Source organism: Solea solea, chromosome 6, assembly GCF_958295425.1.
Source record: "Solea solea chromosome 6, fSolSol10.1, whole genome shotgun sequence".
NCBI classification, from domain to species: domain Eukaryota; kingdom Metazoa; phylum Chordata; class Actinopteri; order Pleuronectiformes; family Soleidae; genus Solea; species Solea solea.
In genome coordinates this window covers 21,531,029-21,549,052 of record NC_081139.1, presented here as the reverse complement: position 1 = coordinate 21,549,052, position 18,024 = coordinate 21,531,029, and the positions used below count along the sequence as shown (strand labels likewise).

Sequence of the window (18,024 nt, the reverse complement as noted above, 5' to 3'; positions counted from 1 at the left end):
GACAATTAATTGCCTTACAATGATGAACTTGCAATAATGAAAATAAAATACAAAAATAGAGCTCTTTTGGAAAATAAATAAATAAATAAAAGTTGGAAGGGTAGATTTTGTGTGTTTTTTGTTCATCCGCAGTCGACTGATTGTCCTAGCTCGCCACTGAACCTCCCAGGGTTCAGAATCAGAATGCTCTATTCCTTAATCAAGCAAAAAAAAACAATCTACACACATAGTGCAGAAAACATATCATTACTACAATATCTCTGTTCATCACATGACCTCATACTACTTGTACTCTGAATATCTTCCATATATGTATATACCCAGTGGCAGGATATACAGTATAATCGTCTAACCATGTTTACATTTACCATATAAATATTTTTACCATTACACAATTCTCCATCATGAAGTTACATTTTAATTTAGACTTATTTACCTTTGTGGAGCTATATTTATATTTTCAAACAGCTCATTTTAATCAACATTTATCTTTTTAACTGTAGCATATATGTATATTAACTTTTTTAACTGTAAATGAACTGTATTCAATTGTTTTACCAACATAAATGTTAAAATAATCACAGTAAAACAAATCACAATATAACAATCATAAGTTAGAAATCATTTCCATAACTTGGCATCATGTCAACAGAATCATGCATCATGTGCTATTTGTATTTCCGTTGGCTTAGCCACCTACCTTTTAGCATCCACGTTGAATACTAGAATACCGGAGCAGCATAACTGCTATCACGACACATGATTAGCGTTAGCATCTCGCTAACAGCGCTAGCGTTAGCCTATCGCTAACATCGCCAGCGTTAGCCTATCGCTAACATTGCAAGCAATTTTCTTAATGTTATTTTACACAATTATGAACACAATACCACAGTGAGTTTAAACATTAAATAGCGTTATAGCTGTAACTCCGACTGGTTTTTAGGAAAGTATTTCAATAAAGGCATTTTCACAACAAAACTTTATCAACAAGCTAATAATGAGGCTTAGCCTCCTAACATGCAGCAACCATGCTCACCGGAGCTCATACAGAAGGTTTGCATGGTGCAACAGCTCTTCTTATCCAAAAGAAAATACAAAACTCGACCCTCAATGTGTTCATCTCACTGCATTCATCAGGTCATAACATCGTTTCATCAGGGTGTTTGTATCAGACCGAGAACGCACTCCGCGACCATGACAATGGATATGGAGGTGATGCGCCACCTTGTGGTGGGCATGATAAACAAATTACATAGTAGATGGGTCTAGAAATCGTGTGGGTTACATCTGTATAAACTTCACATTAAAATGCATTCTAAAATAAAATACCCAACTAGTAAATGTATCAAAATAAAGTACAAAGTGCAGCAGCCCCTTGTCAAGTGACATTGTCGATTTGTACACACAGTTGTAGCCTTTCCTGAAGGACTGAGAAATGATTATAACTCCAATGGCTGTGAAAGCTTGTGTTCATGTGTGATTTTAACAAATTTAAAGTAGGCACCAAACACTGTGTCGTCCAATCATGCTGCATTTATCCAATCGCCATGTAGATCAATTGAAGCTGCGCTTCCACTGGTTTTGATGCAGGAAATTATTTTATGACATTTTAGAGGAAGTAAAGCTGCTTCCCTTGGCCTCTGTTGACTCTACCTTTAACTTTATCAAATCTCATTATTGTAACGTGACTGGTAAGAGTTGTACTCACGTGTTTGTGTATTTGTGTGTGAGCAGGAAGGTGTGAAGGCCACTGCCTGAACAAAGGTACATGTCTACAGAGCGAGAATGGCTCCAAGCTCTGCCGCTGTCTGCCGCAGTACATGGGCAGCACGTGCGAAATAGACAAGTGTCACTACTGTCGTGACGGCGAGTGTATCCCCAGCAGCAGCTTCTCTTCAACAGGAGACTTCAGCTGCCGGTAAGAAAACTTCACTTACACCGTGCGACACCGGGAAAAACACTGTCGCAAAGTTGTGTCATCTTTGTGACTGTTGTGTTTCTGTCTTCAATAGCTGCAAAAATGGCAGAGTCCAACCCAGCTGTTACACATGTGACACAAACGACTATTGTGCAAATGGCCAGTGCTCTATTAACCCAGTCACTCGCCTTCCTGAGTGCAGGTAAGGAGCCGCAGTCATTTTCAATCGCGTCTGAATATTTACCAGCTCACACACATGTGTGTTTTGTTCCTTCTTCTGCATGTAGATGTTCACCGGGGTGGTCAGGGCATCGCTGCCAATCTGTGGCTGAAAACCAACCCTCGGAATCAGGTGGACGTAAGTCGACAGCTGCCGTGACATCAGTGGTTGTGTTTCTAAAACTGGATGTGATTGAGGACAACTTCTCCATGTAATGTGTGTTTGTGTGTGTGTGTGTGTGTGTGTGTGTGTATAGGCACAGCCTCCATAGTCGTCCCTGTGCTGTTACTGCTCCTGCTGGTTCTGCTGGCTGGAGGAGCCTTGATCTGGTACAGGAGAAGGATGAGAGGGTGAGTAACAGACACAATCAACGGACACATCACTCTGCATTCCGCTCTTTTTCTCCCTTATTTCCTTCTCCTCCTCTCTGTAATGGCATCTCTTCTGCTCCTCAGGTCTAGCCGGCACAGCAAAACCGGCTCCAGACACTTGCGGTAACGGTTGTCAGGGTTACCCCCCTTTTTCCTCTCCATACTTCAGTTCTGCATCCCGATGCTCTCTCTCTCTCTCTCTCTCTCTCTCCTTGAGTCTTTCACTCATGAGTCTTGGTTGCTGTGCAGTGTTTGGTCCTGTGGTGAATGTCGCGCCATTCTTTCTGATGTCCATGAAAGCTGTAGCTCGTCACTCTCCCGACAGTGTTGCTCCTCTGAATCAGCATCTACTGAGCAGCTCTGGGGCAGATCTATCGACACATTGAATAGATCTGTCAGTGCTGTAGGTCTCTCATAGTGTTGTCCATCATACTGTGCTGCGTTGTACCAGTGTACTGTGCTGTGGTCTGTATAGTGGTAGTGTGTCTCTGACCCGCTGAGACATAGACAGTGCAACAGCATTCTTCCAAGCTCGGACTGGAAAATGCATTTACTCAGAGGTAGAAACCATAGTAGATAGAATGAATCCATGTGTTTATTGTAGCTTTACTGTGGTTTTAAAAGAACACTGTGTACATTAACTGTCCTGTGACCAGGTTCACTGTGTCTGGATTGGTCCTGGGCTACATGAATGCTGGGTTTGTGTACATGTAGGTGCCTGTGCTGTGGCTTAGTTTCCTCAGTGTGGATGGTGGTGAGAGTCATGCAGTGCCTCTCTCCTCCCTCTGTAACGTGGCTGTGTCCCTGCTTGCCCTGTTTAGGCTCCTATAACTTTGAGTAAGACATGAAGGTGTGATGTTGCTCTTAATACTTTGTGTAGGGCCAAGGGCTTCCAGCACCAAAGGATGACAAACGGGGCCATGAACGTTGAGATTGGAAACCCCGCCTACAAGATCTATGAGGGCGAGCCTGATGACGATGCTGGGGAGCTGCTGGATGCAGATTTCACGCTGGACCCAGACAAGGTACAGAAAACTCTGTGTGTGTGTGTGTGTTTTGTAAACTGCTCACCACCCACACCAAAGTCCATAGAGCACATCAGTGATTTTACGTCACAGCACACAGGAGGTGTTCATCCACTGCTACTGCTGTCAGTAAGTTCAAATGTCCTTTTTTTGTGACTCGGGTAAATCTGGATGAAGGATTTCAAACAGCAAAGTGATAAAAACGTTCCTGACAAGGCAGCAGTAGACCAGCGTCTCCTGTGTTATGCAAGCTAAAAACACTGATTTTCTCTATGGAGTTTGGCGTGGGAGAGTGAAAGCTTCAGTTTCCGCTCCCTTGTATCGTTAAAGGAATATTTCACCTATTTGCAGTTAGCTTTGTATTACTAGAATAGTATAGTAGTATAGTATTTTTGTTTCCCCTGAGTCGAGAAATATCTTCATTCTCTTCTTTTTTACGTGCGCACCACTGACACTTGGTCCTGTTAGCTTAACTGTTAGCAAAGATGGCCGACACTGTTTACATTCTGGGAATGAGGCCCCGCCCCCCTACAAGTGGGTCTAAAAAGAGCGGGATTAGCATTGCAGTTTCAAGCCTCGGACCAAGTGTCAGTGGTGAAGAATGAAGATATTTCTCGACTCAGGGGGAAACTGAAGTTGGGAAGCACAATTTTTCAAAAATACTAGCCCTATTCTAGTAATACAAAGCTAAATGCAAATCGGTGAAGTATTCCTTTAAGATATTGTAGATTAAAGCAGGTGTAGATTTTATTTGGTAAACCATTTTTTAAGTGGATGAAATCTGGTTTTCCCCTGAATTATCCCTTTGAAAGGGGCATGTGACAGTACAAGACAACAGACTTTAAAACACCCAGCCCACGCACGCTTTGTTGAATTATGTTCATATGATGTGTGCTGAAATACAATATACTGTATGCCACATGTAATAACTCATTTTCGATTGATTGATTTCCAGCCCACTAACTTCACAAACCCAGTATACGCCACTCTGTACATGGGAGGTCACAACAGTCGCAACTCTCTGGCCAGCACAGACGAGAAAAAGGAGCTGCTATCTCGTGGGGACGAGGAGCCTCTTGTGGACCCACTAGCTTAGCCTGTCCGTCGGCCTGGATCATGCTATTCCAAACACACCCCTCTTCTTGCCTTTTTAAAGAAAGAAAAAGCAACAAAAAATTGATTAAAAAAAAGAAAAAAAAAGGTGTGAACACTGTATAAAATGTACAAAAATGAAGGACTACTTTTGTATGTGATTGCAGTATTATATTTTGTTCTTATGAGATTCCGCTGGTCAAAAATGAATAACATTTTCTATGAGAGATTTTTAATTTACACGTTGTCCCTTACCCTTTACCTAAATAGCCACTACCTCTGTGCAAAATGAAATGGAAACATGAGAATTAGAAAGAAAAGATGCTATCATTGAAGCAATTTTAACTTTTTATTTTTGTATGAATTGTATAGAAAAGAGAAAAAAAAAACCTTGTTCCATTTCACCAGTGCCAACTGTTTGTTGTATGTGTGGACTTTGAGCGGGGAAAGGCAAAACTCAAAGTTTTCTAAAAGAAAAAAAGAAGAAGAAGAAAAGAAAGCGGTACATTATGTTGTCTTTGCGAGTCTCTTGGCGAGGTGGTGAGACAGATTTGTGATTGCACCGTTTGTGTATAGCACATGTAAAATGTCAGCACCAGGTGGCAACTACGGTATTTCCACTTTTTTTTTTTTTTTTTTTTGCTCAGAGAACAATGTCCATGAAATGATTGTGTTGTCTTCCTTGCACAGAATATCATGTTTTAAAGGTATAGTGTAGGCTTGCTGCCGTAAGATGTTTTTTCTTACATTGTATGTGTCGCTGAAGCGAGAGGAGGAGGAGGAGGATGTGTGATTGTTGAGTTGGTGATGGGTAAAAACATTCCAGATGAAGTGGTGGGTGTAGATCAGATGTAAAGAAGTGGAGGAGAGTGTTACATGGTTCTTCCTGCAGAAGGAAAAAGAGGCTGCGGTTGAGATAAATTGGGTGGAAAACCTTGATTTCAAAAAAAAGAAGAAAAAATGAATGGGTCTTTTGCTTGTTTATTTCTCTAGTCCGTTACTTTGTAAAACCCAGATCGTGTTCGTCCCGGCTTCGTGAGTAGATTTCTCTTGTTACCTTCAGAGGATCAGAGGTTGTATGTTGGCAGTTTTGTAATGACTTGGTCGTATAATTGCGTTCTGTTCAGCATTTATCTGTTTTTGTAACAAGCTCTTTCTGATCTCCCGTGCTCTGCCCTGCTGCTGCTAATGCTACCACTCTGGTCGCTCTGACACATCCTTACACTCAGCCTCTGTCCCAAAAATGCTGCTTCTGTCAGAAATGTGTCAGCCATTATCTTAATGCATGTGAGAAGTAACAACACGATTCTTTTTTAATGTAACGACAATAACAACTTTTTTTTCCCCTTTCGCTTACCTGTCACCGAGTGTTATGTTACGCTGTTGTATACGTTTTGTCTTAAATTGAGAGAAAAGTACAATCATTTTTTTGCAAAATCATACATGCATTTTCAGAATTGTTTTTTTGTTTTGTTTTTTTTAATTAGTCTTTTTTTAATGAAAAAAAAAATGACACATAGCTTTTATAGTACACGATGCATGGAGGCTCAGACTTTCTTCTGGAAAGAGAATAATGTTTAATTTTTGCTGGAGTACTTTACAAACAAAATAACAGATATTGTTATAAATAAAATTTTGAAAAATTGTACAGAAAACAAGCATGGTTTGTTTACAGCGTGTTGTATTTCTTCTTCACGTTTATGTCCAATGACACCGTACAGTAGTGAGCCACATCATCAGCTGCACACACTACAATACTCTCCTTGTATCTTCATTATTTTATTTGTATAGCACTTTTAACAAATGATAAACAAACAGCAGGATCAGGGAGAGGGTTCCAGTAGAAGGGGAGCCAGTTAGGGATGAGGATTGTTATCCCGGGCTTGATGAGACATCCTGTATCAAGGTTCACACGATGCCTTTAGCCTTCAGCTCCTCTCTCACTCTGCTCAGGTAATCAGGGTCAGGATACCCAAAACTGTGGAAAGACAAGGGTTTATAATATGATATATTAATATTTCTGCAGACCTGACACTGAAAAAAGAATATATATTAATTAAGAAAAAGATTTATCTACTGTACCGTTCTGGTCCTCCTTCAATGGCGGTTTTGTGGTGAATGTCGTTCCAGGTCACCTGGTCTTCCTCGCCAGTTGTTCTGGACGTCCCGACGGTGAAAATGAGCTTCTGGTCAAATGCTTTCTTCAACAGCTTCAGCACTTCTTTACCCTCTTTGTTGTTTGGCAAATATGCACTTCTCTTACTACCAGTGAAGTAAATCCCAGGTTTGGGATGTTTTTCCTGCAGAGAGAGAATAAAAAGACGTGAGGAAAACATCCAATGCTATAAAATCACCATGCAAGTATACAAAACCAACAAATATCTAACACATTTACCGTCTGTTTCCCACTTGGAATATCATAGTCGATGACGACAGTGCCACAGCGTGGGTAACCAGGGAGGAAAGAGGATGTTCGACTCCATGACATTATTCCATTTGGCTGGTTTCCCTCCATCATACCAAAGACATCTTTGCACACAGGACACGTGGGTCATCTGTTAGCCTTTGCTCGTTCCAGGCATGCCTTACAAAATTCATGTTTACACTTGAGCTGTGTCTTATTCTTGAATGTATCCAAACATATAGGGCACGTTGTGTCTTTCTCGCCTTCCGCTGTAGCCCCTCCAGTGGCTCCTTCAGAGGCCTCCTCTGACTGGTAATTCCTGTTCTTCACTGAGCTGCTGGACCCCATCATGGAGTGTTGGGCAAAGCTTGACCTTGAGGGTGATGTTCCAATGAAATGTTTCCAGCTGATCTATCGGAGCAAGCTTTGACATTCACTTTTCCTCGAGTGCTAATTGATTCTATGAAGTCCACATTAAAAGTTAGCCTTTAATCTTTGGCATTGCTCTTCAGAGTAGGTCTTCATAGGTTTCCAGTGACTCTCATCAAAGGTTAGTCCTTCAGTGAGAGGATCTTTGATGGTCCTGCCAATGGCCATTGATGTATTGGCCCACCTGCCATTATTTCTTCAGAGGACACAGAAAGAAGAAGCTTGTTCTGGCTTTCTTGTGTGATCCTGAGCATCCTGCTCAGAATTTAAAAGAACTATGAAAAGTGTTTTTTTATTGGTGCTGAGAACTTAACTCACATCATACTGCACCTTAAGCAGGTACACATATCAAATCATCATGCTCCGAGGAAGTTTCCACAAAAATAAAGAAATTGTCAAGCCTTTTAAAAGTTTAAAATAGGAAAATAGCTGTTTTTCTAATGTACTACATGCAAGTCATTGATGTATATCAAGTTGTTGTGTTTAGGTGGGAGTGTTCTACAGGGCAAACCACATCTGTAACACTTCCTGTGCTGTGCCTTTGTAAAATTGCCCTTAAACAAACTGATGTTGGCAATTAGTCTGACATAATAAGATTTTATCACAGAATTATATTTTGAATTCAGATTTATTCAAAGGCATAAGCAAACTAAGCGGCTGCTTGGGGCCCCCTGGGGCCCCCTGGTGATCAGAATCAAATCAAATTCATCTTAGGACCCCATTAAGGCTTGGGCCGGTCCTGCCCTCCATCCATTGTCTACCACTTAACCTCCACTTGACATTTGCAGGAGAGCTGGAGCCAATTCCAGTTAACATAGGATAAAAAGCAGGGTCCACCCTGGACAGCTCGCAGGATTTAAAGTTTCAGTGTTTGAAAATGACTGACATCTACTGGTGAGACTGCAGATTATAACAAAGGGAGGACTCCCTAACTCACCCCTAACTGTTCTACATGTGTCACAGAAACACAGTGGCCTTTGCATGAAAGATTCTTCCTCTGAAAGTGAAACACACACCACGCTTACATTTAAGCTACTTGTTACATGCTGTGTAGGTTTCTTGCTTGTCTTTTTCTGTTTGCTCAGAATTCTGTCTTTCAATTTTATTTATTTTTTGTTTTGTTTTACATGTGGCCCTAATACTCTTCTGTACAAATGAACCAATCATCCAGTTTTTTTTGTGTTACTTCTGCCTCTGACAGACACTGAAATCTCCCACTTTGCCATCAGGACTGCCTTAACTCTAACCAGCATCGATGAATGAAGATGCTGGAAACATCGCTCAAATATTTAGGCCCATGTTGACGCCATAGAATCATGCAGTTGCTGCAGCTTTTGCAGCTGCACATCCATGACGCCAGTCTGCCATTTCACCACATCCCAAAATACATATTTAAGGAACTAATTGAAGATGATGTGCCATTATTGACATGGTCTCTTATCCTGCTGGAAGTAGCCACCTGAAGACAGGTGGACATGGTCAGCAACAATATTTAGGTAGGGCTGTGGTTCTCAACACTAACGGGTCCCAAATGTTGATTTAACATTAAGTGAAAGTACTTAAGGATGAAAGTGTGTTTCTTTATCCGAGTCAGTCTGACTCACTCAGATACTAACCACAATGTCAGAAGCATATTCCAAGCTGTGTTACTGTGGAATCCTTAGTTGTGAAAATGGTAGTGTGTGACTTCTGTCATGTTCACAGCCTGTGCAGAAAAACTGAAGATGACTCTGTGTACAGTCGTATAATAGCAGTTTATTTACTTGATGAACAGGCAAGCGGGGCAAGTATACTGCAAACATATTCTTCTTTCGGCTTCTCCCGTTTGGGGTTGCTCCAGGTCCATACTTCATACTCCTTATACTGCGTACATATTATTAAATGTGAAAACTGAAAGCTTCATTTTTGTACACGTTTTACTTAATAAAAAATAATAACAGAAGGTGAAGATGACGTGTCGCTAAACATTAAAAGGATAGTTTGTAAAGTGTGGTTTATCTTGAGATACTGATACACAGTTGGTGTTGACTTACTTACTGTTGTTGAAAACATGGTTGCCGGCGGGGACACAAGGGAAAAACCTTTAACAAAAGACGCACCTAGTAAAATCTATATATGCTTGTTTAAGTCTACACTATTTCTTCACCAGGTGAAGTTTCATGACAGCACACAGGAGCTGTTGCACCACTCCCGTTTCATTTTGTGACTTAATCTTTTCGACATTCTTGGATTAACCTAACCGAACAAGGCAGCAGCGGTACAACGTTCCGTGTCGTTTGGAGCTAAAAACACTGATAAACACTACAGACTTCGGTACGTGTACTGAACACTTGACAAACTTCAGTTTCCAGTCCGTAAAGGCTGTCTGGTGGTGAGATAAAGTAGCTCATATATTCTTAAAATATCACAGGGGTTAAAGCAGGGCTCAATGTGACTGAAATGTGTTATTCTTTGGGTCCCTGCGGTCAGACATGTTTACATTAAGGGGAGGCATCTGTGTTTCAGACACTGGTGGCACGAGTGATTAAGAAAGAAAAGTGTCAGTACTTTAAACGGACTACCACGACTCACATGCAGACCCCTGTATTTCAAAGCAACCCTCAATGACAGCATCACAAAGAAAGAAGAAAGAGCACACAATTTGATATTGAATGAAAATTTGATGAAAATTAGGAGTTGCTTGTTTTGAATTACTTCCTGAAAGTAACATTTGATTTATGACTACAACCCTTCAAAGCCATTTTGTATCAAGGTTCACACGACGCCTTTAGCCTTCAGCTCCTCTCTCACTCTGCTCAGGTAATCAGGGTCAGGATACCCAAAACTGTGGAAAGACAGAATGCACAAGGGTTTATAATACTATAAGATAATATATAAATATTTCTGGAGATCTGACAATAAAAAAAATAAATACACTAATTAAGAAAACGATTTAGCTACTGTACCTTTCTGGTCCTCCTCCAGTGGAGGTTTTGTGGTGAATGTCGTTCCAGGTCACCTGGTTGTCCATTCCAGTTGTTCTGGACATCCCAACAGTGAAAATGAGCCTCTGGTCAAATGCTTTCTTCAACAGCTTCAGCACTTCATTACCCTCTTTGTTGTCTGGCAGATAAGCACATCTATTAATACCACTGAAGTGTTTTCCAGGCTTAGGATGTTTTTCCTGCAAAAAAAAGACATGATAATCATCAATGCTATAAAATCACCATGCAAGTATATAAAACCAACAAATATCTAACACATTTACCGTCTGTTTCCCACTAGGAATATCATAGTCGATGACTATAGTGCCACAGCGTGGGTAACCAGGGAGGGGAAAGGATTCTCTCCTCCATGACATTGTTCCATCTGGCTGGTTTCCCTCCATCATACCAAAGAAATCTTTGCACACAGGACACGTGGGTCCAGTGTTAGCCTTTGCTAGTTCCAGGCATTTCTTACAAAATTCATGTTTACACTTGAGCTGTGTCTTATTCTTGAATGTATCCAAACATATAGGGCACGTTGTGTCTTTCTCGTCTTCCGCTGTAGCCCCTCCAGTGGCTCCACCAGAGGCCCCCTCTGACTGGTAATTCCTGTTCTTCACTGAGCTGTTGGACCCCATCATGGAGTGTTGGGTGAAGTTGGACCTTGAGGGTGATGTTATGTTTGTCTGGTACAGACGAAGAAGGGCTCTGGTTGCGTGGCTTTCCAATGCAATGTTTCCAGCAGATCTATTGGAGCAAGCTTTGACATTCACTTTTCCTCGAGTGCTAACTGATTCTATGAAGTGCACATCAAACCGAGCCTTAATCTCTGCTATTTTCTCTTTGAAGTAGTTCTTCATAGGTTTCCAGTGACTCTCGTCGAGGGTTAGTCCTTCGACGAGAGGATCTTTGATGGCCATGCTAATGGTCATTGATGTGTTGTTGGAAGCCCATGTTGTTTTAGTATTTGCTGAAGTGTTCCGTGTTGTATTTAAGGACCGTAAGGCATCTTGGCTTTGGCTTGGCCCACATACCATTATTTCTTCAGAGGACACAGTGAGAAGAAGCTTGTTCTGGCTTTCTTGGATGACTCCGAGCATCTTGCTCAATTCTTCTGGAGTCATGACTTTGAAAGGAATCACAAAGCCTTGAGATTCAGATAAGCATTTCTGGGCCAGGTGTGTGAACTCGGCCAGAGCATTTGCTGGGTCTCCATTTTCCTGGTTTGGTTCGAATTTTACCGTCACATGTGCTCCAAATGTAACTCTATTCTTTATCTCTATACGATTAATTTCCTCCTTGAAGATGTGGTTCACATACCAGAAATGGGGAACTGGGACATTGCATGTCTCCTCTCTAGCCTCAGAATCTGCTGCTGACCAGCTGGATGTAGCTCCTCCTCCTAGATGCACTTTTTTCTGGATAAAAATAAAATAATTAAGTATACATCAGTTATTATAAATACAGTCATATTTATGTATAATTTTGTTAACTGATTTACATTAAATACATACATCTAGCTGGTCTGATGCAGAAGGGAGGTTCATTGGAGCTTCATGTGTTTGTTTATGACAAATTGACAGTATTTTGACTGTTATTTTCCCGTCTCTGCTGGTCAGTGTCTGTCCCCTCAATCCGTCAAGCTTTTTCAGGGCTTGAAAAAGAAGAACACAGATGTATTTACCTCAACATAAAATACAATTACTATATTATTGAAGTCAATGCAAAATTTACTATTGGTGATGAGAACCACTTTTAACTTAACAACTCAAATCATACTGCACCTGAGGCAAGTACACGTATGGAAGCATCATGTTCCGAGGCGGATTTAACGTGGCAGTCTCCACAATGATTCGTACTGAGCCAAGTTTGGAGGAGTTTCTGCAAATCCATTTTATATTTTGGTGTTTGATTACTCTCTGACCAGATGATAGAGAGCTTAACATCTTCTTCCTGTAATGCAGTCATCATAGCCCAAAAACAAGACAACATAAGTGCCACGGAAACCATTCATTTAAAATGGTAAGAGGGCACTGAACAATACCAGTGCCTGTGCATTTTCAAATTAAAAACATTACACAATAAATGCCACAGATTACACACACATACATTTTTTTTAACATAATTAAGTTTAACAGGGGCAAACACACTGCAACGACCCAAAACACATGAAGGAGGAGAAACCAGCTGCATATTCACAAACACAAACGGAGACAAAAACAAACGCAACGCGAACAACGTGCTGCGAAAGTAAAATGATCTGCAGAAAGAAACAAAACATATCAACAGAAACACGCTGCAAAATCAAAACGACGCAAAAAAAACGAAAACACACACGAATCCCAAAACACCAGCAGGAGAGAAAACACCAGTGTGCTCCAGGTCTGTGGGGGTGCTCGCTGTCGTGCAGCTCTACGGTGAGCCGCTTACGTTACTCAGGGACTACTTCATTCTTACTTTATTAAAAGACCTTTATTGAGAGGTTATCTTACTGCGGTCAAGCTATCAGACACTCGTTTCTCCGTAGTAAAACTAGTAAAACACTCAGATCACTGCATCTGTGTACATGTTTGAAAGCACATCTCCACGCAGCTATGTTTCAGAGATCTATTAATCGGACATAAGCAGCTGTACAAAGTACTTTATACATTGATATCTGATAGTGAACTGTAAATCAGATGTAATGTACAATTTGTTGAAACAAAATTAAATTAAATTGAAATTCAGATTTGCTCTTTTAATACGAAACTATTATCAAACTTTGAAATGTAATAAAAGCTACGCCCAAGGTGAACTACTGCCAAATTAAGACACTGATCATAAAATCTGAAGACATAGGGTAAAGTACACAAAGTCCTTCAAAATCACCCACCTCAGCAGGCTCCTCAGATGATGCTGTAGGGGGCGGAGTTTTACTCATGCCTTCTTCACACTGCGTGAGGGGGGAGGGGAGATATTTAAAAGAAAAAAAGAAGCTGTTAACACTTGGTTTAAATGCAAACATGCAGATGACTTGCAAGTGCCTCTCATTTCTCTTTCATACTTTTTGTTCACTCGCTCACAAACATAAACAGCAAAAGGGGGCGACTTTTCTCCGTAGTCAAACTATCTGACGCGGAATTTTAATGCCTGAATTACAAAGGGATTAACGGTAAAAAGCCTGCAGTCAAGCTGATTTTTAAGGACATACGGTTTTCAAAATAAAACACTCCGATCACTGTATCTGTGTACATGTTTGAAAGCACGTCCCCTTGCAGCTATGTTTCAGAGATCTATTAACTGGACAGACGTATCTGTACAAAGTACTGTATACATTGATATCTGATAGTGAACTGTAAATCAGTTGTAATGTACAATGTTTGAAAAAAATTCAAATCAGATGCTCTCTTTTATTACGAAATTATTATCAACTTTGAGATGTAATAAAAGCACACTTTTATATGCCCAGGGTGAACTACTGCCAAATTACGATACTAATCATAAAAACTGCAGGGTTTTTACAAAGGTCTCTTTTCTCTGCTGCTTGTGTTTTGGGATTTGTGTGTGCGTTTGCCCTGTCGCATATATTTGATCCACTAGGTGGCAGTATTATACAGGGGAAATTGGTGGCAGCGGTAAAAACCTACATCAAGTTGTCTCGGTCACTTAAGTGTACAGATTCTGTCTGCTTTTAACATGCTGTGTTCCATACACCTGGCCTCTTGCAATAAAAGATTCAAAAGTGAACTAGGTCCATTACCGACTACCTCACCAACAGGCCGCAGTATGTGAGGCTGCAGGACTGCAGGTCTGAGGTGGCCATCTGCAGCATCGGGGCTCCCCAGGGGACGGTGCTCTCACCGTTCCTCTTCTCCCTCTACACCTCAGACTACACCTACAACTCCAGCAGCTGTCACCTCCAGAAGTTCTCCGATGACTCAGCCATTGTTGGCTGCGTGTCTGAGGGGGACGAGCTGGAGTACAGGTCGGTCATCAAAAACTTCGTGGACTGGTGTGAGAGCAACTTCTTGTGCTTGAACACCGGAAAGACGAGGGAGATGGTGATCGACTTCCGGAGAAAGACCCCACCACACCCACCGGTGAGCATCCAGGGCTCGGACATCGAGCTGGTGGATAACTTTAAGTACCTGGGTGTTCACCTCAATAACAAACTGAACTGGACCACTCACATCGACGCCCTCTACAAAAAGGGTCAAAGTCGCCTCCACCTCCTGAGGAGACTGAGGTCCTTTGGAGTGTGCAGACCTCTACTCCGCACTTTCTTTGACTCTGTGGTGGCCTCTGCCATCCACTATGCTGTGGTTTGCTGGGGAGCGGGCAGCACGGACCGGGACAGGAAGAAACTGAACAGGCTGGTCAGGAGGGCCGGCTCTGTCCTGGGCTGCTCGCTGGAATCGGTGGAGGAGGTGGGACAGAGGAGGACGTTATCCAGACTGTCCTCCATCATGGAGAACACACTCCACCCACTGCACCTGACTGTGGAGGGGCTTGGCAGCTCCTTCAGCGGCAGGCTCCGGCACCCTCAGTGTAGGACAGAGCGCTACCGAAAGTCCTTCATCCCCACTGCTGTTCGGATATTTAACTCCTCTTAAATGTCCACTCACTTTCCCTGATAATACTCTATATTAGAGTGTAATTTTATCTTTTTTACTTTTTATCTTTTGGTAATTTTTGTCTTACTATTGTATTGTATTGTATTGTATTTTTATTTTATCTTATTTTTATTTTTATTCTATATTTTTATTCTTATTTTTACCTTTATTCTATTCTCACCTTTCTTAACTGAGCTGGTGTGAATGTGTGTTTCCCCCCTGGGGGAGGAATAAAGTCATTCAATTCAATTAGTGCACTTAATGGAAACCTGTTACATTACTATAAAATGTGTTCATAACAAAAGTTATATGAGATACAGTGAGATAGAAATTAGAACAAATTAAAGTTTCTTTGTTACTAGGTTAATCTATTCTAGTGACCTGAGTCATCATTTTCATACTTTTGCTTTCACACACGTACAGTTGAAAGCAAAAGTTGATTTTTTTTAGACAATTTTTTATTACTTTCTTCAGAAGTCAGACGTTTACATACGCTAAGATTATTATGCCTTTAAACAATTTGGGAAAGCCCAAATGAAGATGTCATGTCTTTGGAAGCTTCTGATAGGTTTATTGACAACATTTGAGTTAATTAGAGACACACCTGTGGATGTATTTTAAGGTAGACCTGAAACACACTGCTTCTTTGTGTAACATCATGGGAAAGTCAAAAGAAGTCAGCCAAGATATCAGGAAGATAATTGTGGACTTGCACAACAAATGGAGGACTCCTCTGCTCACCCCTCCCCTTTCAATATGTGTCAAGGAAACTACAGTGGCATTTGCATACCATTCATCTTCAAAATGCACGTTAAGGTTTTATTTCGGCTTCTTGTTGCATTTTGTGTAACACATTTTTTCCTGCTTGCTCCTTAGATGCCACCTCCCTCCTCAGCTGACTGCACACCTGCCTTCATTGGTGAGGAAGAGCAGTCACATGGTGTCAGAGGACACGCTTGAGCTGTGATTGCTTTGCCATTTGTTTGGTTTGTGTTGTTAATTAGTGAACATTTGGCTTAGTTGTGTTTCATAGTTAATCAGCTCCCCTCTGTTTTTGAAGCCTGCATTTTGTTGTTATTTGGAATACTTAAGTAACTTTTAACTCAGCTTATCGGTTTATCTTTTCAGTTCATTAAGTCCCGGTGTACATTCATTGCTGAGGAAACTTGTCGAGATGGCAGCCTCTTGCATTAAAAAGCTCCCACATGACTCTCATAGAGACTGATATCCCCACCTGAATTTGTTTTGCTTGATCATTGTGCACCATTTTGCACCCGAAAGAAGACTTTCACTTTCAAGTTCAAAACCATTTGCTGTTCTATTGCATTGTGTAAGTAAACATGTTTGAGTAAAACCTGTTTAACCATATATCAAAAGTAGGCGTTGATTTGCCAGATAAAGACAGTTAGAAGTAAGAAGTAATATACTATACTTAACTCCTGGTTGCAAAAAGTCCTCCATTTTCTTTGGTCATATGAGCCTACTTCCCATTATAATGTCAGTAAACACTTTCTTGTGGAGTATGGTCTTAGTGCCTACTTTCAGGTCATGATGTCAGTTATGTAAATTATGAGTGTTATTTATTATAATAATAATAATAATGAATTTTATTGGTAATGCACTTTATATTGAACAAACAATCTCAAAGTGCTACATACATAAAAATAAAATAAAAATAATTGGAGAGAGAACGTCTCCAATTAAACTTAAAAAGCTTTCTTAAAAAGGTGGGTTTTTAGGCCTTTTTTAAAAGTGTCTAGGGTCAGTGGTGCTCTCAGGTCGTCAGGGAGAGCGTTCCAAAGACTGGGAGCGGCGTGGCAGAAGGCTCTGTCTCCCATTGTTCGGAGCTTGGTCCTTGGGATTTGCAGGACGTTTGCCTGGCCGGAGCGGAGGTGTCGTGGAGTGGGTTGAGGGGTGATTAGCTCCTTCAAGTAGGTTGGAGCATTACCATAGAGGCACTGGTGGGTTAGTAGTGAGATTTTGTATTCAATCCTGTGGGATTTGAGTATTGGTGTGATATGGTCATATTTTCGAGTCTTTGTGAGGATCCGGGCAGCACAGTTTTGTATGTGTTGAAGCTTCTGAATGTTTAATTATCTTTACCTCAGATTTATACCTCTGTTTGCCCAGAGCTGAAGAACTTTAGCAGTCTTCAATCATATGACATTTAATGTTTAATTTAATGTTAAATTTAATGTTATTATTATTTTCTTACCTGTGTTTTTTTTTTTTTTTTTTTTTTTACAAAGTGTGACTATCTACTTCAATTTCTAATAATTCTTTGAATTTTATTTCATTAATGGACAAAAGTTAGGCAACCAATGATTTAACAAATGAAATTAAAAAAGTACTCACAAAGTCCATGGGCTCTGTCTGTTCGTCTTTTGACATGATGACAGTCTCCTTCCTATAGGACGTTAATGATAATGTTTACTTTCATGTTCAAACAAACAAGCTTTATTATATACAGTGAATAAATAAACTGTTCTCAGAAAATGTCGACATTACTTTGCACTTTCGGTTACGACAAAACTACCAGACAAACTCCACTCGCTGTTGGTCGTACACTTAGCTGTCGACGTCACTCAACTGACATTAGATTATTATAATATACTGAGACAGTTGTCATATTTTAACGTATACGCCATTGATAATACTTTAAAATGACGACGCGAAGCTTATGCCACTCACCTTCTGTGCTTCACTTGAGTTTTCTTCCCCGTAAATGAAAGCGAAAGTGTTACTGCTGCTGCTGTGTGTTACCCGACGTCGACGTCGCAGTCACAGCCGATAACTTTCATTATCACCTCAGCCAAGATAATGTTCCACCCACACCGATGTTTATTAGTTTGTTTACGGCGGGACTGAGAAAATGATTTGTTGTTAAGACTGGTGAAGGGACAAGGAAGTAACAGTGCAAATCCCGTCAAATCCCTACTTGGGGTCTAGTGTAAAAGGTAGCTCGTTTTCTGTAACATCGCGATATTTGGATTTTTGTGACGAGAAA

The 18,024-nt window shown here is 40.8% G+C and overlaps 2 protein-coding genes across 7 annotated transcripts in view; one reads left to right on the top strand and one right to left on the bottom strand.

The window, feature by feature from the left end:
* Nucleotides 1-6,284, top strand: part of LOC131460698 (low-density lipoprotein receptor-related protein 1-like) — a 117,783-nt gene extending 111,499 nt beyond the window's left edge. For 4 of the 6 annotated variants that reach the window (XM_058631413.1, XM_058631412.1, XM_058631410.1 and 1 more), the window contains 7 exons: nucleotides 1,735-1,918; nucleotides 2,013-2,120; nucleotides 2,206-2,276; nucleotides 2,395-2,488; nucleotides 2,594-2,632; nucleotides 3,390-3,534; nucleotides 4,490-6,284. In XM_058631413.1, the coding sequence (XP_058487396.1) occupies nucleotides 1,735-1,918; nucleotides 2,013-2,120; nucleotides 2,206-2,276; nucleotides 2,395-2,488; nucleotides 2,594-2,632; nucleotides 3,390-3,534; nucleotides 4,490-4,630 (782 nt within the window). In that variant the 3' untranslated portion in view covers nucleotides 4,631-6,284. The remainder of the gene's footprint in view (nucleotides 1-1,734; nucleotides 1,919-2,012; nucleotides 2,121-2,205; nucleotides 2,277-2,394; nucleotides 2,489-2,593; nucleotides 2,633-3,389; nucleotides 3,535-4,489) is intronic. The other 2 variants (XM_058631414.1, XM_058631411.1) reach the window with 1 other exon arrangement.
* An 87-nt stretch (nucleotides 6,285-6,371) lies between these two features.
* Nucleotides 6,372-17,950, bottom strand: dtx3lb.3 (deltex E3 ubiquitin ligase 3L b, tandem duplicate 3). Its single transcript, XM_058631206.1, is given in 11 exon segments — nucleotides 6,372-6,604; nucleotides 6,709-6,926; nucleotides 7,022-7,441; nucleotides 10,220-10,283; nucleotides 10,405-10,622; nucleotides 10,707-11,843; nucleotides 11,940-12,079; nucleotides 12,210-12,378; nucleotides 13,298-13,357; nucleotides 17,373-17,424; nucleotides 17,709-17,950. Coding segments are annotated over 10 exon segments (2,532 nt in total). The 5' UTR covers nucleotides 17,409-17,424; nucleotides 17,709-17,950; the 3' UTR covers nucleotides 6,372-6,534.
* Nucleotides 17,951-18,024: the final 74 nt, after the last annotated feature.